Here is a 21,949-nt window from a genome sequence, read left to right on the forward strand (position 1 = left end):
TTAGTATCTCTTCACAAAATGTAATATTTATTGGTTCGTTTGTTCTTGGCAGCGAGCCTGGCTCATCAATAGTATCTGCTTCAGAAAAAGGGCATCTTCTGGAGTCATAGTTTTTCAGTATTTTTATTTCATAGGGGTTTTCACAATGCTGTTTCATCAAGTAAGCAGCTGAGGGAGCTACTTGTCCTTACCTTCCACAGATTTCCAAACAAATGAGCCTGGCAACTGAGTTTTTTCTGTTTTTTACAGCTACTATGGCTTATCTGTCTGGTTTCCTGACGTCATTAAACATCTGCAGTCAGATGAATACGCATCCCGAGTGAAACACTTCCGAAATGAAGAGGTTTCACATTTCGTCTTCAACTTCACGCTGGAAAATCAGATTCACAGCAATGGACAATACATCAATGACAGGTTTACATTTCCTAATATCCTGAGTTGGCTGGAGTAAACAAATGCATATTTGAAAACATGTCTTAATAATCTAATATTTTTCTCCAATAGCTAATGATAAATGGTTTTAATACTTTTTTATGGGAATTTATCTCTGTTCTTGATTTGTTATGATTCAAGAAGCATGAGGAGAGGTGGGCCTGTACATGTGCTGGTGGTTCCTGTGTGAGAATCCTCCATGCAAACCCAGGTTCCTTGTCATCCTGAAAAAGCAGAGAAAAGCCTAAGTTAACATTTCTTTTCACAGTGAGATTCAAAGGTTCAGACCTAAATATGTGGCACATTGCAGAGGGATGGAGAAAGTCATGCTTTTATGTCTGTTGCTGGTTCTTTCCATATATGAATGAAATATGTTCCTATGGAAACAGAGTTTAGGATCTTGTAACAGAAAAAGAAAAGCTAAAAATTACTATAAATCAATAAAAATTATTAACATCTGTGCAGTTGGAAACAACACAGTGGCAATGCCTTTTTTTGTTTGTTTTTTGTTTTGGTTTGGTTTTGTTTCTTTTTGATTGTTCGTTTGGCTGGTTGGTTGGCTTTTTTTGTTGGTTTTTTTTTGTTTGATTTGGTTTGGTTTGGTTTTTTACTGACTCCAAATATATTAAGGTTCTATCTGTACTTTGTAGATAACTAAATAACTTCAGGGAAAATTCAATGCACTTATTTTAAATCTCCGGTTTCTCAGATTTTTAATTTTAAATCTCCGGTTTCTCATATTTTCCCATCGGAAATATGGGAATGGACTTCTTGATGTCACAGTGCTTAATAATTATTATTTCCATAGGGAAATCTATATCTAAGTAAATAATTTTAATTACTTTGGTAATACAGGGCCTTTAAAATTATACAAGTAATACTCATATAGGAACGTATTTTCAGTCCTAAAGCAAAGAAACATTTACTACCTAATTGGCACCACTCTGTCAACCAAGGTCTTATAGTCCTTGACTGAAAATTGTTGTAAAGCACCAAATCTAACATTAATCTATCCTAAAATAGTACTTTACTCTTTAAAATGTGCAAAATTAAAAAGCCCCTGGCAGTTATTTGAGATTTACAAGATCTTTTGCATAGCAATATGAACTCATTCAATATTCTTCCCCTAGTCAACCTCAATCTCAGTGGTTCATGTTCTTTTTTATCTAGAAGTTCCATCAATATATGACTTTTTATTTCATTACATTTGAGTTGGGTTTTAATTCAAATCATCACAAAACTGATTTTAATATAGTCACAGTATATTTCCTCTCCAAAGGTAGAAAGTGCATCAGAGGAAAGTAGGACACGTACTGTGTCATTTCTTTGTCAACTGATTAATTGAATTCCTACAGCTTCTCTGTTTTCTTCTGGAATTAGGTTAATTTTAAAATTTAAAGTACTATATGAAAAATTATAATAAGATGACATTGAATGCCAGCCTGATTTTAATCACTCTGTCACAGATGAGAAATAATACAGTAACTAAAGCTTATGGGCTGAAAACACCCTTCTTCTGACCAATGGACAGAGAGAGTTCGTTAGTTATTGTCTTTTCTGGTGATAAACACAATGAGCTTTTGCTCTCCTTTCTCAGAAAGATGCGATTCCAACAACTTTGTTGGCAAGATAATTTTATTCCTGATACTACATAGGTAACATATTTTGTGTATTCCTTTCCCTTCTATTAGTCTTATAAGAAGAAAAATACCTAGCTAGTCTCACCAGCTTTAACCAGAACAGGCCTATGTTGTTCAGGAAGCTTGCCATTTTAACAGTTCTTTCTGCCAAATGAAAATTAAATCACTGATTTTAAAATTTGTCACTTTAGGTGAAATCTGCCAGCAGAATTGCCCTCTTCTAGTTGTACCTTTCTTTTTTCTACACCTTCATGTGAAGTAAAAGACATCACAGTAATAATGATATGTTACTGCTTCTGTCTTTTCTTGTTGGCATAATTATGTTACTTGGTTGAATTATACTAAAAAAGGCTTACAGCATTGTTATAGTCTAGTAACATTTAGTAGCAGTAACTGTTAGTTGTACTTGGTCATTAGCTTTTTCTGTGAATTACCTGATTGACCACCATGATCAAAAACCTAGGAGCTAAATGAGGCAAAGGATTTTTAGAAATATGAAAAGTTACTGACAATATGTTTATACTGACAATAAGTTGATACTGGCAATATGTTAAATGTTTATACCTGCTTAGGTACATGGTAATTGCAATTGTCCCACAGATACATGAATAACATACACATACTTAAGTTAGGTATCTAGCAGTTTAACAGGCAAGGTAATAGTTGTGTTCATGTTAAACATTTTTATGAAAGCAATTTTTAACACTTGTACCAGAACGCTTTGCATTTGAGCCTAATGCATTGTCCAGTATGTTCAAGTGGAAAAATAAAGGTTCTTTAAATTATTCTTTCTTTCCAACTTATTGGTACAGACAGATGCTTATTTGTTCCATGAGACTGAGATTCTGGAGCATGATCTCCTAATTTCCAACTGTAATGTCAAATTACAAGTAACAGTGATTTTGCAAGGCTATTCCATTAATGTCATGACATTGGTTTCTGTTGATGATTAAGGATAAGTATTGCTATACTATCACGGAAATTTCACTACCATTTGTAGCCCATACCTATGTGGAGCTATTGGTTTATTAATGCTTTTCCAAATTATAATATTCTAGAACCAGCTAATCATTAATTGTGTCTTCAGAATGCCCATAAGAAATCACTGTTTCTAAGGCTGATATTTTTTAGACTTGTGTAGCTGCATCAGCTTGACCTGCTTCTCTTTCTAACATATTTAGGTAGACTGACAGAAATTATTTTTATCTGGCAGGTTTCTTATGATGAAGTTCAAATCAGTAACCTTTGAAGATTCACTTTTTAAGAACTGTATGTTTGAAGACATTACTTCACTGAACACATACTTCAGGAACTGTACTTTCGTGAATACCACCTTCTACAACACAGGTATTAGGAGAACATCAGTTCTCTGAATATCAGTTTTTCAGCTTCCTATTTACACCTTATGTCTATAATTTCTGGATTTTTAATGTGGCCTACAAGTAGCCCTCTCATAGGAAATAAAAAGCTATAAAAAGCAGAAGTCCGCTTTAATGTTCTATCAGAAAAGTGAAAGGATCACTCCTATACTAGAGATACCACAGGCCTAGTACTGACTCAGATAATAAACATCTCTTTGATTTTCAAAATTTCTAAAGAAATCCAGTCTGGAGAGGAGAAAATGTTTGTTGCTTTACTGGTAGATTTAACTAGTGTATTTTTATTGAGTCTAAATGGGACTGATGAAATTCTTTGTTCATTGTACTTGCTTTGAATTTGTTGTTCAGACTTCAAACTACCACATCTGTAATCATTCCCATTCTCCTCAGTATTCTAACAATAATGAGAATGTTTCTATGTTCAAACAGAGAATTTTTTTGTTTGTTTTAATAAAATATAACTGAAAGTAGAATATGGCCAACAAAGATTGTTGAAAAGGTTGAGCACGTCTTACCACTTTTATGTAACTCCAGCAGCATTACTTTTCAAAGCAAGCAAGACCCAGCTTTCTTTGTGTTGAAGGAGGGAATTCTTGACTTGGGGTTGCAAGGCTGATGGGAGGAACAGAAAGAAAGTGGAAGTAGAGAGAGAAATCTCCAAAACAGAATGATCTAAATATCTGCAATAGCAACTGATCTGTGTTTGAGCAGAAGACCTTCTGGCCTTCTCAAAAAAAAAAATTATTTAAATCTGAATTCTGTAATAATGTTATGCTTTAAGCCAAGTAAAACTAAACTGGCCATGATTAGCAGTCTCATCTGAAAGACTGTGGAAATAAAAGGTCTGGTACGAGGCAAGACAAATTGGTAGAAACTTCCAGATAACCAGATCTTTTTATGAAAGGCAAACTGGTGCTGAAAGGCCTTAATCAAATACAGCCCAAGGTGAAATACATTAATATTGCCTAATTCCCAACCTTAGTTGCTCTTTTTCATGTGCTTCATGTATTTTTCTATTAAGATAAAAAGGCAGCAAAATTAATTTCAATAACTAGTCCCAATATACAAAGCTGTGAAAGCTCCAGGTTGTCATTAAAGTTGCCTAAACTTGAAATGTTTTCAATCAAAAGCTGCACATTGAGTTGGCTGTTAGCTGAAATGTTTTTCTTCTTTCCACAGATCTTGAACGATACAAATTTATTGACAGTGAATTGATAAATTGCACATTTTTCCACATCAGAACAGGATGCCAGATTTCTTTTGATGATGACTACAGTGCCTACTGGATTTACTTTGTTAATTTCCTGGGAACTTTGGCAGTGTTACCAGGGAATATTGTGTCTGCTCTCCTGATGGACAGAATTGGAAGGTTAACCATGCTGGGTAGGGTCTTCATTTAAAAATGCACCACCAAATCCTAAAGCTCTCCCAATAAAGTATCATGGTCTCTTTTTTAAGAATTCTGTTCAGAGAAATGCAAAACATTGCTTCTGCAGATTCATTTATGTTGCGTTATAAGGGCCATTTTAAAAAGCCCCTGGTTTAGAAATACAGGGCTCTGTAATCAGTTTTGCTGTGCCATACTATCAGTTATTGCACTTCCAAGCTGCTATTACAAGAGAACTATTTAGGAATTTAGTATGTTGCAGGAAGAGCCTTTCTTGCTCCTGAAGCTCGATGAGCTGCTGGCCTCTCCATTGCCTCGCACCAGAGTGAGCTTCTCTCTGTGGGTGTGTGTCCAACCTTTATTGGCCCCCTGGTAATAGGGGGCCTGCCCTAACCAGGCACAGGTGGACTCACACCCACTCTCTGGCAACTCAAGGCACCTGGTTTATCTTGTTTCTCTACATTAGTAAGATTTTGGAAACTGCTAAACATTGTATTATTTTTACTCCAGAAGAAAGGAAAACAAGTGGTGCACAGGTGGCCCTCAGCTAGTGGAGCAGCTCCTCAGAAGAGTGAGCTTTGCTCATTATCTATTCTGCAAAGTAACGTTGCTGAAAGGTATCTCCTGATTATTATCTGCAATGACAAATATATTTTCAATTTACTTAAATAACTATGAAGTAGTTAATTGTGTTCATTTTCTAGACTATATAGATGCACTTCCCACTTGGTGTTTTTATTGCTACAATGAGTTTCATGTAATTGCAAAAGATTATGAACAAGAAGAATGGGAGTAGCTTTCCCTAGGTAACTTTATTTGGGTGTTCAGAGGCGGTTACATCTTAATGCTTTATGATATACCCTAATATTTGAGGAGTTACAGGGCTTTTTTGTTATGAGCCTCCTACAGCATTGGTCTGCAAGTCTAGTCTCACCAGCAGAGAAAGTCTCTTTAGTTTTTAACTCAAATATATGCTATTCAGCTACATTGTATGTGTAGGACCATCAGACAAAACAAAGACCATTCTTTAAATACAGATATACTTTGTGTTCATTTAATCTTTCTTGTACCTAGGTGGTTCCATGGTTCTCTCTGGCATCAGCTGTTTTTTCTTGTGGTTTGGGACAAGTGAATCCATGATGATAGGTATGCTGTGCCTCTACAATGGCCTCACCATCTCAGCATGGAACTCACTAGATGTCATTACTGTGGAGCTGTATCCTACAGACAGAAGGTATGTGCAGATACGCTTCACCTAATTTCACTGGCAGTATCTCTATATACCAGCAGCAATGGTAAATATACTTGTTTAAGAATGAGTTTTACAGAGTCTGTGATGTTTTAAGTGACCTGAATGAATAGGTTGTCTTATGAATAGCAAGCAGAAAAAACAGATTTTTTTTTAACTATTTCGTATGTGGTTTGCATCAAATATCACCTAACCAGGAAAATACAACAAATGTTGTTTTATATGAGCTAAAAGGTCTAACTGCTACTTTTATTTAAAAGACAAATAATAACTACTATTTCTGAAAACAGTAATGAAATATTTCTCAGTTTTCCATAGTGCAACTTGCTAAAAAAGCTGTAGTGGGTCCAAAAGAGCAATATAACTACATTAGTCTCTTGGCTGTAAAATCATGGAGTCATAGAACCATATAATCATAGAATCATAGAATCATAGAATGGCTGGGGTTAGAAGGGACCTTAAAGATCACCTAGCTCCAACCCCCCTGCATAGACATCTTCCATAAGACCAGGTTGTTCAAGTCCCCATCCAGCCTGGCCTTGAATGCTTCCAGGGAAGGGGGCAGCCACAACTTCCTTGGGCAACCTTTTCCTGTGTCTCACCACCCCCAAAGGAAATAATTTTTTCCTAATGCCTAACCAAAATCTCCTCTCTTCAAGTTTTAAACCATTTCTCCTTGTCCTCTCACTACACACCCATGTAAAAAGCCCAACCCCAGCTTTCTTGTAGGCCCCCTTCTGATATTGGAGTGCTGCTATAAGGTCACCTTGGAGCCTCCTCTTCTCTAAGCTGAACAACCCCAACTTCCTCAGTCTGGCTTCACAGGGAAGATGCTCCAGCCCTCTGATCATTTTAGTGACTCTCCTCTGGACACATTCCAGGAGCTCTGTGTCCTTCTCATGTTGAGGACTCCAGAACTGGACACAGTACTCCAGGTCCTTCTCCTCAGGGCTGTCCTTAGTCCTTTCTCCTCCCAGCCTGTATCTGTGCATGGCATTACCTCAATTCAGGTGCACTTGGCCTTGTAGCAGTTTGCACAAGTCCACTTCTTGAGCCTGCCAAGGTCCCTCTGGATGGCATCCCTTCCCTCCAGCATGTTGACTTCACCACACAGTTTGGTGAAGGTGCATTCACCACAAACTTGCCGAAGGTGCATTTGATTTCACTGTCCCTGTTGCTGACAAAGATGTTAAATAGCACTGGTGGGGATGAAAATAAAACTTGCTGTCTGAAGCTGAACAGCATCTTCTTGAAGAGCCTGTGGCCTTGAACCATGCTGAGTTGTTAATCAGTCTGCTACGAATTTGTATACAGTGTCTCTAGAAGTGTACAAACTCAGCATTAAGCAGACATGAAAATGTCTCAGCAGCTGCTCCTGAGTCTTCAAGATTCTTGCAGGAAAGCTCAGGACAATTTTAATGTCCTGCCTACAATGCTGCTAGATGACATAGGAATTTTTTTCCAGATACAGCATATTTTTAACGATGATCTTCCGTCCATTGTCTGAAGGAAGAACAGTTGAGTTATGCATTGCTTCATGTTGAGTGTAAAAATTTAAAAGATTTTCTTCCATAGATTGGAATTTTTTTCCCCCATCCTCTCCCCTCCTTAAACAAATCAGGTGAAAAATTGTCCAGATTCATGCTAAGGGACCTTTTACAGTTCTATTCATTATGCCATTCACCAGAAATTTCAAAATAGTTAAAAATATTTCCAGTTTATAAACACATGATGTTGGCTGGCAAGTCGAAGTTTTTGGACAGAAGTAGAACGGCCTCTAGTACTGCCCATCAGAAGATAAAACCGTAGACTGAGTTCTCTGTTTTCCTTTCATTTTAAAATATGTGCTTTTTCACACAAGAAATCGATGTCTATCATTGTGGTTGTATTAAATAACCATAGTAGGTTACTTATGGATCCAAAGCACTAAGTTTTAGTATTAAATGGTACTGGTACAGCTCAGAAAATTTCTCTTCTGGCAAGAACTATTCCATCATCCAAACTCTATGATATAATCCTAATAAATATCCTTAAGAAATAGCCATCTTTTTTGTATTCCTGAATATAGCAGCCACAAAAGAAAAATAACCGGGTAACTCACAGATTTTAATGGGAAAAAAATAATCATCATTACCATGAATGATAAAAAGAATGCAACTGATATCTGTTCTAGGGCATCTAGTAGCTAACAGTTGTTTTTTAATAGTTTCTGCTAGCTTTGAGATTGCATGAAATTCTTCCTCATTCTTGTTTCTTAAGAGCTTCTTTGGTCAGTAATAGCTGTCTGGAATTTCACCTCAGAAATTTACTTGCAGATGAGTTATCAGGGGTTTTTGCAGTAACTCAGATAGAAAACTCATCATTTTACATTATTAGAAGTCTGATAAACCAAATCTACCTGTGGCAGGAAAGACATTGCTGATATACACTCTAGATGGGATTTTTCCTCAAAAGATCCAGAAGTGATGAAACCATCTCTGCCAGTTTTCCCATCTGGTTTATAAGGAAATGAGCAATTCTAGAAGTCACTTCCTAGATACTTTTTTTGTGGTTTTTTGTTTTTTGAGGTTTTTAGATTAGGCCTAAAAGCTATTTGGCAGTTATTGCTTGAAGGGGCTCAAAACTTCCCTCTCAGAATTTTCACTCGGATATTATTTCTGTACAGGTCAGCTACATTTTAGCAGCCACTACTGCCCCCCTCTGATACTCCTCCTGTCTTTCCATGTCTTTTTGACATGACTTACCACTCTTTGCTGGGACTTCTCAACTTCTGCAAGTAGCTTTAGGGCTGAAAAGTCTTTCCAGGCACATGTCATTCATGCTTAAAATTATGTCTACTTTCTCTTCAAATCTGCATCCAGAGTGAGTCTGGTCCTGAAACTGGCTCCCAGTTTTCCCTCAGAAAGCAGTCTGGACACAGCAAGTTTGCTCTCTCTGCCACTATCTTACTCTTCCAATGTGTGCTTTTCAGTTACTCCTAATCAGTGAAATGACCACAAACCCCCAGCATCTGGAAGTGGGACTGGAAGAAAAGTGTGTGGAAGGAGGCCAGTTCATGCTACCATGCACAAGAGACCAGGCTGGGCAGCCCCTCCTTTTCCTCCTGCAAAAACTCCTCTTGGAGAGCAGCCAGGTGACAAACCACTGGGGCTTTGCCAGTGTCATGCAGAGTAATACAAAAGGTGTTTCATAAATTGTACTCCAGGTTACTTAAGGATCACGCTGGCTTATTGCCAGGTAGGGGTGTGGTGAGCAATTTGGGAAAGTGCAGTTTATATGATACATGGCACACATTTCAGTTTGCTCTTTCATCAGCTGCCTGCAGGACAGAGTTAAAGTTGGTTCAAAATCTTAGCAGATTTGGTTTTTAAATGCATTCACACTCATCTAGCTATTTACATTTTAATTTATTAATGATAAGATTTGAGCTTATTAAGTAGTTTGCCATATATTCTTGATGGTTACCTTCAAATGTTATGCCATTTTAGCATAGCTTGTGCCTGCATGTTCTTTATAAAACTACAGTTAATTTGCATATCTGCTAAATAAGACATGTTAAAAGCTGGATAGATTTCAAGTAGTTCTCAGGGAGGTGACCAGAGAATGTAATCTCTAAATTGTGTTAAAAAGCGAATATATATTACTAACACTAGTCGTAGCTAGGTTTCTGTCTTAAAGGTGAAGTGAATGGTGGTAAAAAATAATAATTTAATATTTTTTTTTAATTTTATTTTTTTACCTTTCAATACATAAATTTTCAAGAACACTCATGATAACTGGCTATAAACTAGATGTTTTTAAAGTTTACCCTGGCCCACAGTGTAAAGAAATTAAAGCATCTTTTGTCTCATCCTTTTCTTCCCATTTTGCCTTCCTAATAGCCTATGCTACTACAGATTATCCAACAGGTTCTGAAAAGTCTTTGGTTGCTCCTAATCCTCTAGAAGGCCAGACCAAACTATTCCATAACCCAGGAAACTCTGCTCTGAAGGAGAGTTTTGAAATATCTTGCGTTTTTGGGTGTTCCTAGAGTGCTCTTACTCTTTCATAAATGTTCTGGATTTTCCAAACACTGCTTTGAAAGGGTCTGACACAGAACTTGATGCACAGAGGAAAAGGAAATAGTGAAAAATTATGTTAGGTGCTCAACTTGAGACGTGGTACCAACAAACCCAATCTCTGAGCATTTCAGAAGAGGGAATGGGCTGAATGTTTGAATTTTACAGTGTCTGCAAGTTCTCAGCATTCAGCAAACCTGAAAATGTTAAGCTGAGCACCCAGAAAATGTGAAATGCATACTTAACGTCAGTGTAGTTAGTTTTAAATTACTTGCTTGCATAATGTACTACTTCTGCTGCAGGGATAAAGGTTGTATCCTTTCTCCTGACAGCACTAAACTATCTTAAACATGAGACTGCTTTCTCATCTTGCAATCCACAACCTTATTTACAGTGCACCCTCCGGATTTTGTAGCAGATGAGGGAAATCAAGTTTTCTTCACTACATATATATTTTACCCTCAAGGTGTCTTTGTTCTGTTCATTAGCAGAGTGATGTGGAAAAACAACCTTGTGTGATGAGGTAATTGTGGCTTGTGTTGTAATGTGTGTGCCCAAGGGGCTTGCAGTAATATTGCACAGCTTTCTGGGTCTGCCTGTAATATGAATATGAATATGAATGGAAGCTGGTTAAAAATCTCTGAAGAAGTAACACTTAGGAGAATGTTATGACTTAAAAATGCAATTGTTACTTCCACATGAATAATAAATATATTCTTGTGAGATAACTTGGGAATCACCAACTTTGTAAGACAAGACTACTGTCAAAGTGTGGGTACATCAAACACCACAAACCTAAACAGAAAGTGGAATAGAAATAGGTCATGTCCCACAGAGAAAATCAAGGTCAGATTGCATCAGATAACCAACAATTCATCAGTTTTATTACAGCTGCCAGACATCTGGGTTTGAATCTTGGCCAAGAATATTTAGAATTCTAGGTGAGTTATAAAATGAAGTAATCTTGTTTTGACTTTTTCTAATACCTCTAAAAAAGATTGTAAGGATTTGATCATAATTAAGAAATGTTGCTCATTTTTGGTTCTTGAGCCCAGAGAATCTGTCTGCAGAATAATAAATATTATTCACAAACTACCTTAAGTCCAATTTTGTATTATTGTGAGGAGTTCTCTATTCCTTTGAATCATAACAGCAGTCGTAGGTAGACTTCCTTACAGCTATTTTCTACTGCCATCCTGTGGATGTGATTCTACTGTCTTTGCTGAAAATTCACAGTAACATCTTTAAGCATGACATGCTGGACCTGTGCAATGCCTTCAACCATAAACTCCACAGTTTTGCACACTGTGTGCTCTAAGTGGCCACGCTATGATATACATCTCAGTACTTATTTTTTAAATGATCCTTAAAAGCCTGGACTTTAGAAAATTTTTCGTAACACATTCATAAACTCAGTTTTAGTAGACTTTGCGTATTATCAACAACTACAAAAGTGTTATTTGGACTTTTTTTGTGACTGGCTGGGTAGGCTCAGCCCTAGCTCTAGCTAGGAAGTTATGAAATATCAATGTGACACATTCAGTAGCACTCCCGTGCAGGACAGTGAAGTTTTCAGATTGTCTGGCTATCAGCAATGGAACAGAAAAAGCAGGCCTGAAGTATTTTGTGTAGGAATATAAGCACCTGATCTAAGCAGAAGTATATGTGGCAACCAGGTAACAAACTCTTTTAACCTAAAAGCTTGGATAATCCTTCTCATTTTAACTGTTTGGACTCTTTGCTATTTTTATGTGGGGTTTGACTGAAAGGGAGCTAAGCTGTTTTCTTTATTGCAGTTTTCCCAGCAAGAGAAGTAACATGCGTTGAGGAAAATTCTTATTCCCTAACATCCTTTATCTTATAACAGCTTTATCTTATACCTGATCCTTTTATAGTACTTCTACATTTTTATCATATCAAAACTACAGTCCTGAGTTTTGGGATTGCTTTTTTTATGGTTGTTTTTGACTTTACCACCATCACTTTACTGAAGTGCCTGAAGGATTTAAAGGTGTTTTCAAGCTGGACAATGGATTCTTGACTAGTAATAAGGATTCCTTCTGGAGTCAAACCCACATTTTTTTGTGAATGCTTCACCCAGTAACTGACCAAGACAGCAGAAATTGGTGTATATAATACAAAAGCTTTATGCGTTTGGATTTTTCCACTTAATTAATTCATGATGCTGAGCTGACACATCACATATTTTTTGATCATATGCAGACTTCCCAGACACTAGCACTTTTCTGAAACACTGTAACAGAAGCTGCAATAGTACTGTAAAAGAAAACTACTGATAAATATGTATGTGAACTGCAGTATATCTTCTGCCTGTTTATTTCAGTTCAGTAGAGTTAATTATTAAGACATGGTTTTATATAGCTTTTAGCTTGTTTTAATCACACACATTCTTCTTAGAAAGGTGTTTAAAAAACAGCAAATCTGAATTTTCTATCATTACAGCTAAACTGTTGGCTTAATGACTTTGTTCTGACTCCTAGTCCAGAACAAATTCAAATTTAAAGAGTATGGAAATTGAAGGATAAGAAGGCAGTTGAGCAGTAATGATGCTTTTCAGATGGAGGTTGCAACATTTCTTAAGCTTGTAAAAATGTTACTGTTCCCTCCAATGATGTGCATGTTCTTCACAAAAGGACATGCCTAAAAACTGCTTTAAGATTAAAAGATTGAACTTCTGCTCTTTTGTTCATTTTGTATCACCAGAATAGCCAAAGGCTTTGTATTACTCTTCACTATTTATAATTTGATAACATTAATGGGATTAGATTTACAACTAGAAAAATCGAATAAATCAATTTTAAAAAGCAGAACTGTTTTTCTCAGTGCCAACAAATTACCTTAATTTTTTTCAGATATAAGAAATATTATATTGAAAAAATTAGTTTAAAATCTTAATAACATAATTTGGAGTATATAACCTATAATAGATCTAAATCACAGTGGCAGCCTTAAATGTGCTATCTTTAAACTCAGCACATGAAAAGAAGAGGTCCACATTGCTCAGAAAATTATATTGCAACTGCTATTATAACTACTTGATATAAGGAAATAGCATCTGTGAAACTGCTTACCTCTATAAGGCAATATAAAATAACACTGAATGTAAGTACAGCATGCCCATGTAATTTGTGCTTTTGCCTTTCCAAGGATTTCCTGCCTGTACTTACACAAATTTTCTTTGGTTAGATCTATGTATTCTTTGGAGAGTTCTGGTATCTCTCTGAAGTTGTTGGTGACTAGGTGCCTGTTTGCTGTGTGTGAGCACTTTCTTTTTCCTGGTACTGTTATTTGGGAGCAAGTTTGGTTTCACATCAGTAGTGACAGCTGAAGAAATCGTGTTTACCTGTGCAGCCACTGCTCACAACCAGTCGCCACCATAATTTCAGAAATACTTTCTGCATGTAAACCACTCTGAAATTAGAAGAATTACAACTCTTTGCCGCTCCTTCTTCCCAGAAGTTGTTCAAAATAGTTGCATACTGTTGTTATACTAGCACTCTGGTTTCCAGGCTGGGTATATTGTCTTTAACCTCCTCTTACCTATTTGCTATAAAGTCTATTTTATGACAGTTTTCCTCTTCATGCTCCTCCCTCCTATCTGTACTCTTGATCACTCTAGATGATGTGTCAGTCTGGATCTCCTTCTCTCTCAAGAGTTTCTGCAGGTCAGTCTCCTCCAGACACACATCTGATGTTTCACTTGATCTGCTCTTGTAGAACATGTTTCTCTGTCAGAGATTTGATGATCTTCTCATAGGCTTTGAAAGGTTACTACAGTAGTGTGAATCTTTGCTGCTTCCTTCAGTGTATCTCCCACTCCTCCTTTGGACTGATTACTCAATGGGCAAGTCTTAACTTTCACATTTCTTCTCTGAGGCAGTCATTTTCAAGGAGCTGCTGAAAAATTCTCTCTATTGGAAACCTTCACAAGTAATGCTTTCAAGGTTTCATTTCCTGCTTTCACTCATTGTACTCCCAGGTATCCCTCACCAGTCTGCAGTGTCAGACAGCAGAGCATGTGATGTGGCTTTGGAGGCTGGTATCTCCAAGATGTGCATTTTTAGCTTTTTTTGGCATGAAGTATTACGTAGAAGTACTGGGGGTGTAATCAAATTTAGAAAAAAAAAAAAAAAAAAGCACGGAAGGGCTTTGATCATTTAGGAGGCATATCTAAGTCTCTTCTGCTTGTTTTTTTTGCTATGTTTCTAGGTAGTTTCTGCTCTGCCATCAGAATGACTTGTCTTTCCTTCCTTAGATATTGCTGATACTTACTGCCATGCAGTATCTGGACAGGTGTCATGCTCTGCACACGGAGGAGTTATGATAACTTCAGAAAAAATAATAATTGCTTTGCTAAAGCTCAGGTATAGAGACTAACTTGTGTTTTGTTATGGTTCAGCAAACATATACAGTACACAGAGCAGACAGAGCTGACACTGGAACAATAAATATCAACTCTTCTGTTTTACTTCTATAATGTTTTAAGCAAAGAAGTTGGACTTTGGTCTGCAACCATGGGCAAATAAATATTTAAAATTAACTGAAAAAACCATTTGTGAAGGTATATTTATTAGTCTGTCCCATGTCTTAATGCTGTTCTGCAAACATCCTTTTAACTGATATAAGAATTTTATAGGCAAATTACAATTTCTTTAATTTATCACATTTCTGGATCATGTAAAGATCCTGGAGTTGACTCTCTGGATTAAATAAGAAGCTTCTTAATGCTTGTGCTCTAACTTTTGTTTCTTAGAGCAAACAAGAGTGATTAGAAGGAACTAGACCTACTGTCACCATTCTTTTAGTGCACGTCCTCAAATATACCAGGACTGGTATAATTATGAAGAAGAGTAGATCAGATAGTCAGGGCATGAGTGGTGCTGAAACCCTCTATATGCTGGACCTCTCTACTAGGCAGAAGTTTTACCTCTCCTCACTATAGGACTTCAATGTAGGACACTGAAGGGCCTGACTTATTGACCCCATCGAGATCCAGTGGCCAACTCTGCAGTAGAGCAGAAGAGAAAAAATAGTGGCACTTTGGGTTATGGCCATGTCCAGAGGCTGCTTGAGGGAGAGGATCCTTTCTCCCTTGATACTTGCATTTGCTTTTACACAAATTAAAAAATAGTTCCATGAAGAACATTGACAGTTTATATCCTTGCTCTCAGCTGGGACTGAACCTGCTTACTTCAAGCTGATTCCCCGGGCTGCTCTCTAGATTCTCCAGTAGAAGTTTCTTAAACTCACTTCCTATCAGGTGATATCTGAACACAGAACTTCTTCCTATCCTTCACATGCACTTCAGTGCGATGTCTGGGATGTCTTTTAGTCACTCAGACCATTCACACCTCTGCTAATCCCTGCTGTTTGGACTGGAGGCTTTTTCCTTCAAGTGGAAGTAGGTCATATTAGGAAGAAAGAAGCATTTTGTTCTGAAAAGAAGTTTCTATCCTCTTCATTCTTACTATTTTATCCCAGTGAGCATGATGTGAGCACTGCTTAGTCCCTCTCTCTTTTGCTTGTAAGACATTTGAGAAGTGGCAAAGATTCTACTATTGTGAAGATATTTTTGGTAGGACACTTTTGGTAGGGCATATTTATTCCAGCAACTATGAAATCATGCAGTCATGTCAAAAAAAGCATTTATTAATATCATGGTAGTTTGCCCAGGTCATACTTTCTGTGGGCAATCTATTTCCTTTTCCTTTTTTTTCAAAGTTTCACAGATACCTCTTCTGCACTGTGTAGGGGTTTTATTAGGTTCTGTTCTCTTTAGCTCTAAGAGATAGTAATTCATTATAATTGGAAGCCTCATAATCCTTTTGAAAAAACGCTGGCTGAACATGTATGCCACCCATAAGAAATCCGTATCTATTCAGTACCCCAACATGATTATCCATATATTTTGGTGACTTTTTTCCGAATCACCAAGTAGCTCTCTATTTCCCACCGTCTCCCAGTCCAGCATTTTATGAGTTACTGAATTTCCATTTACAAGTCCTTTGTTCTACTGTAGAGGTTTAAAGTTACCTATTCAGTCATTCCTTTCAAATTTTGGTCCCTGAGGCAGCAGAATAAATTTGCCTCAATACATACCATAGCAGTGAGCTTTGATTTTGTATTATAAAGACAAGAACAGAATCATTGTTGGCAAAAGTTCTGTTTAAGATATTGGGGCTATACTGATGTATTCCCACTGTGGATTTGTCTCAAAGGGGTTTACTCTTTCACCCACTTTTAACCTTTTATTTTCTTTCTTCTTCTTTTCTTTTAGGTCAACGGGATTTGGCTTTTTGAATGCACTATGCAAAGCAGCAGCTGTACTTGGAAACTTAATATTTGGTTCCCTTGTTGGTATCACCAAAGCAATCCCTATTCTCCTTGCTTCCACTGTTTTAGTGTGTGGAGGTCTGGTAGGACTTAGGCTTCCTGACACAAGAACACAGGTGTTGATGTAACTGGGAAAAGCCATTTGCTATTTATTTCCTTCTTCCTACAAATTTCAGCTTTCCTGACTGATGGTGCAAAGGCTTCAGATTCTCAATGCTTAGTAGAGTGTTCAGATGTCAGAAATAAAACTCAAAAAATACTTGGAGTGGCAGAGATTTAGAAACCTCTGTATAAAAGTTTAAATTTCACTTTTGTTCACTTGCATATATTGCTACTCAAAACCACTTAAATTCAAATTGCAAAGCTACCTCTTAAAACACTGTCAGTGACATGTCTGGAAAGGTAAAAACCATACTGATAATTCGTTATTTAAAAAGGCAAGCAGTCACATAATTTAAAAATAGATGACAAATTTGGCCATGGCATTGTGAACTTCAGTAATAGGATAGACATGCAAGTCAATTATGTAGCAGTGTTGGTGCAGAGTAGGTAATATTATATGCATCAATGCATGAAGCATTAATTGGGAAATTCTAGAGACTACATCAGTACTGAGAAAAATGACTTTCTGTCGCTGTCCTTAGGTGGTAAAAACCTGTAGCACTGCCCCATTTTTGGGAAATCTTTTTAGGTAGATTCAATCTAAAGTAAAAATTGCCAACTACCCCCCACAACTGCTGAGGAGAAGGCAACAGATCCTACGAGGAGACAAAAAACCCTCTATGGGTGAGCAGCAATGAGAATAATAAAATAAGCACTTTCACTTTTTGCTGCCTATCCCCCAGGAAAAATATTGTTTTCTTCTCACTTGTGGCATCATTCTAATATTCTGTAATCTGGAATATTTTTGCTATTTTAAAACAGTGACTTTGTCTTAATCTGGGAATGAGTCCATGCAAATACTTTTTGTTGTTTTAAGTATGAATGAAAGCAGAATCAGGTCGCTGAACTATATGAAAAGTAAGATGCTTTCAGAAAAGTTGATATTTACTTTTCTGAAATATTTTTTTTCTTCACGGAATGGTTACAAAAGTAAGTGGGTGCAGAATGCCACCTAGTAAATTTAGGCAGGCTGTGACTTCAAAAAAGAATATAATATAATTGAAACATCTCAGAAGATTTATTTATAATAATGTCAAAACTAAGAAAATAAATAAACAAGAATAAAAACCCACCTTCATTATTTTCATAGTTTACACACTTGTTTATGTAACAATTTTCTCTGCTGGTTTTCAGTAGTTCTGGAGATAATTCACCATTTAACACTTTCAAATATCTCTCTGAAAGGCCATTAGGAAAGAAGCCATGCCAAAGCTGCAGGTAGTGATTATGTCTACTAGACTAAGTGCAAAGATGGAAAGTAAGTAGTTAGTATGTTCCTTATAAGCCATATTCTGTGAACTGTTTTGGATTACAGCAAAGAGCTCTTCACCAGTCCTACTGCTCTGCAAAAGTCTCTGAGTACTCTTTCAAACATTAGCGTTAAAAATTAAACAGAAATACATCTGTAACATTAACAAACAAAAGGGGAAGATCCTTTGACGTCAGAGTCTGGTAATAGGATGACTTATACTAACTGGTGAACTGTCTGGAGTTTTAATTTTCATGTCCACAAAAGGAGATAATTTGATACATTTAAAGTTCACTGTTTAGTTTACTGATTCTGGAAGTCATAATTTCCGTTTATTAACAAATTCCTGTGCTACACATCATAGTACCAAAATGTTAGACCAATATGTGGTTTCATGCTATTAATGAATGAAAAGAGTGGCTGAATTAAAACAAACAAACAAACATACAAACCAAATCCTAAAAACCAAAACAAAAAATAATAATAAAAAAAAAGAAAAAATTATAAACTAACCAAAAACACATGTGAGTATGGAAAACTAGTAGGAAATTTTTTGATATTGATAATTTAAATGTAATATAGTCAGAAACAAAGTTTAGGATGTATGTTTATTTTCCAGCATAAACGGTCAAGATATTTGAGATTATATATTTTGCATTGAAGTCTGACTTAAGCTTGTGTTTTAAATTTCTAATCTGCTTTAAACTAAAGGAGGAAAAATTATTTTTCACCAGTTTCGTGGTTAAGAAATTAGCTGGCATTACTTTTGCATTTGTGGCCAATAGTCATAGCATTAATATTACTTAAAGACTTTTCTCTGATTAGAATTGCATTTGAGCCCTGTTTCTCTGTGATGTTCATTAGTAGCATGTCTCCACCTCCTTGTAACTACTGCACGGCTCATGTTGAAGTCTGAAGCCTCTGTACATCATTGGAGTAAAGATTAACAGCAGTGGTGAAATATTACGTTGTTTTGCTATGCACTGTTCATTTAAAAGTCATATATTCTGTCCATCTCTGGATCTAGTTCTGGAGAACATTCACATTCAGCACTTTATGCCACCCAGCCATTATGGAAGTGGTGGGCCACAGAAAAATAAGGTTAAACATTTAGGAGCTATAGGGGTTTCAAGGGTAACACACTAAAATCTCATTACATGTAAAATTATGCTGATCTCAATGCTCATTCTTATTCTAAACCCTGAATACATCATAAATATGTGATTAAGTCTGGATGAAGTGCAGCAGCATAAGTCCATTCACTTACGTCTCACACAAAGGGTCACTTAATGGTCTCTGTTTAGACCACAGAGAACCAAGCTTAGTAACATTTGTATATTAGAGCTGTCAAACTCATACAATTACAACTACTTATTTGTCTGCCTCTAATTGGAAATTCCTTTCAGTCTAAATTGAAGAAGAATATAAAGATATAAGTAGGCTTTAAGATCTAGAGGTCTAGTGCTCCTCTCCTGTAAAGCTGAAAGGCTCATCCCAACACCAGCAATGGAAAAAAAAAAAAAAAGTACAATGGTCCCTGAAGACAGAGAAGACTGACAGCATTAGAAAAATACTGACCATGATGGTCAAATACTTTAGAATTTGAAAGCTGCCCACAAAAGAAATTTATAGTTTCATTTTTGAATGGATAAGAATAAAACAAAATAATTTTTTAAAATTACCCCCAAAACTTAATTAGTTAATTAGTTTTACTCCTTGCAGATTTTCTGATAGTAGAACTTGTCTTAGCAGTCAATTATTTTATTCATTGTGTTTGTACTTTGTAATCAGGTACTTCATGTTGGCTAGATTCATGTTAGTACTTTGTTGGCTGGAAGTGCATGCTGCAACGTTTGGTATGCATTGCATGTATTCCTGAGTACAAGAGTCTTGGCAAAGGAAGTTTCATGAGTGCTTGAAGGGGTTTGCTAATGAATGATAAATTGGGAAGCCTTGTTCCTCTGTGCTTGATTTTGGCCAGTGCCCTTCCATAGGTGTATACTACAAAACTTGGACACAGGTGAAACAGTGTTGATGCTCCTTCCTGATGGCTCCATTAAACTGCTGTTTGTTCATCATTGTAGAGAACTGGGGCAAAGTAGGATTGCTACCACTTCTCTGTTTCTCTTCATTCCATTCCATTCATTCCATCTCAAATCACTTTTCTCACCAGAGGAACAATTTTAAAGAAAGCCAAAACTCACTGCTTCTGCTCTCACTTTCTTCTGACTTCACAGTAACATTCAATAAGATGCTTCTCCATGTATCTTTTTCAATTTGGCCATCTCTTGTTAAACCAAGATGGAAAGCAAACTTGCAAGCCCTTCAGACAATCTCGCCCTTTTAAGGCAGTCAGATTTGATATTTTCCTACATATCTAGAAGGCTGAAGTAACACAAGCAGGTCCTCCCACAATGGCCCTTGCTGGCCTGCTCCTTTTTTGTGTGCATATATGGGGGAATCTTCTTGTCTGTGCACTTAGCTCATGGTAATATGTAGTATCTACAATATCATCCTAATACAAACTACAAGCCATGTTCCTTTTTAATAATCTGGAAATGCAATTTAAATTACAATCACAATATTAAAATATGATTCCTTATGCTCAGGGGATCGAAGACACAAAAAGTTAAATGCTCCACTTCCTCTGGAGTCTTGAAAGAAAACACATGTTCAGGAATCATATTCCAGAAGAAACCATGTCTGAGAGACTCCTTTTCCTCTGCATTTCCTGCCTTCTTGTTCATTTAACTCAGTGTAAAATATTAGGTATTTGCTGAATTGGTACCTTCCAGTGCTGCTAGTTTGGGAAATATGGCATGAAGACTTTTTCCTGAAGCTGGAAGGCAAGACAGGGATCAGGCAGTGATGTAGAATTAGCAGAGACATGCTAGCCAGGGAATCTGGCACTTAGTTCAGAATCTGAATTAATTAGAAAGCACCAATTTTCAAAGATGATTACAGATATCCCTTTACTTCACTTACTATCAGCCAGTCTACAACTAGTTAATATGAGCCTCATATACTTTCTTTTAACACTCATAACTTCAACCAAGGGATGCAAAATATTTTTTGATCCATTATTGTTATCCACTTTATTTTTGTTGTAGTGGTAAGTACCCTGCTTCTTCTGGCACGGGCGGGATCTTTTGGTATTTAGTCCTACTCTGAATGTATGCGGTGATTATCTAGAACTTCATTAAGACCTTTCTTTGATGCAGTGACTTTGATGCAGGAGAAAGAAAAAAATCAGCCTGACTGATTTACTTTTCTTATTTAGTAGTAGGTTGAATTGTTTCCAATGACTCTGGCTTGTAATATGTAGCCATGCTTTCTACCATGGACTTCATTCTGTCTAAAAGCTAATAAAGCCATAATTATTGCTGGTCTCCTTCCACAATATTCACACAAGCTACCTTTAGAAAGACAGAAAAATTTCTTAATATTTAAGGGGGAAAAAAAAAAAAAAAAAAGAGACAGAAAATCACAACCATAGCTGGTTTCTGGGCTAAACAATCTTCCCTGTTTGACAGATGTCTGGAATACTTTTCTCCCTTCTGACCAGTATAAAGCCCAAAAACCAAAGACTGGAAATTACTTAACAACAGTTATTTGCGTGAGGATGACCTGACATAATAGTGTTGTCCTTTCCACCCAGGATATTAATGAATATGCATTTTAATGCCACATAACCAAGGAGATTTGTAGAGATCTTGCCCCTACTCAGGTCATCAACACTTGTGAACTATAGCCAGGCACATCAGTCTACAAGTGTGAGAGAAAAACTGCTGGCAGACTGGCTTTCATCACTCTCTCCACAGCTATCCAACTAAGCTCATTTCTCTTGCATGCTAAGGATCTGTTTTTTTGCTCAGTCTCCTACTTTCTAATTTTGGACATCTACCACCTCCCAGTCAGTTTTCACCAGTAGTCCAGACCAAGTAAGTTGAATCTACTTGCTGCTAATGGACAGGACTCACAACTCATCACAAGCACAATACTCTGCACAAGTCCAATGTGTCGCATGTCATTCCAGTTT

General features: G+C 36.7%; 1 protein-coding gene across 2 annotated transcripts in view; it reads left to right on the top strand.

The window, feature by feature from the left end:
- The window catches only part of SV2C (synaptic vesicle glycoprotein 2C), a 79,781-nt gene extending 63,154 nt beyond the window's left edge, over positions 1-16,627 (top strand). For both annotated transcript variants that reach the window (XM_008503468.1, XM_008503469.1), the window contains 5 exons: positions 250-414; positions 3,286-3,419; positions 4,631-4,834; positions 5,913-6,072; positions 16,444-16,627. In XM_008503468.1, coding sequence (XP_008501690.1) covers positions 250-414; positions 3,286-3,419; positions 4,631-4,834; positions 5,913-6,072; positions 16,444-16,627 — 847 coding nt within the window. The remainder of the gene's footprint in view (positions 1-249; positions 415-3,285; positions 3,420-4,630; positions 4,835-5,912; positions 6,073-16,443) is intronic.
- Positions 16,628-21,949: the final 5,322 nt, after the last annotated feature.

The sequence above is a fragment of the Calypte anna genome, chromosome Z, assembly GCF_003957555.1.
Source record: "Calypte anna isolate BGI_N300 chromosome Z, bCalAnn1_v1.p, whole genome shotgun sequence".
Classification (NCBI taxonomy): domain Eukaryota; kingdom Metazoa; phylum Chordata; class Aves; order Apodiformes; family Trochilidae; genus Calypte; species Calypte anna.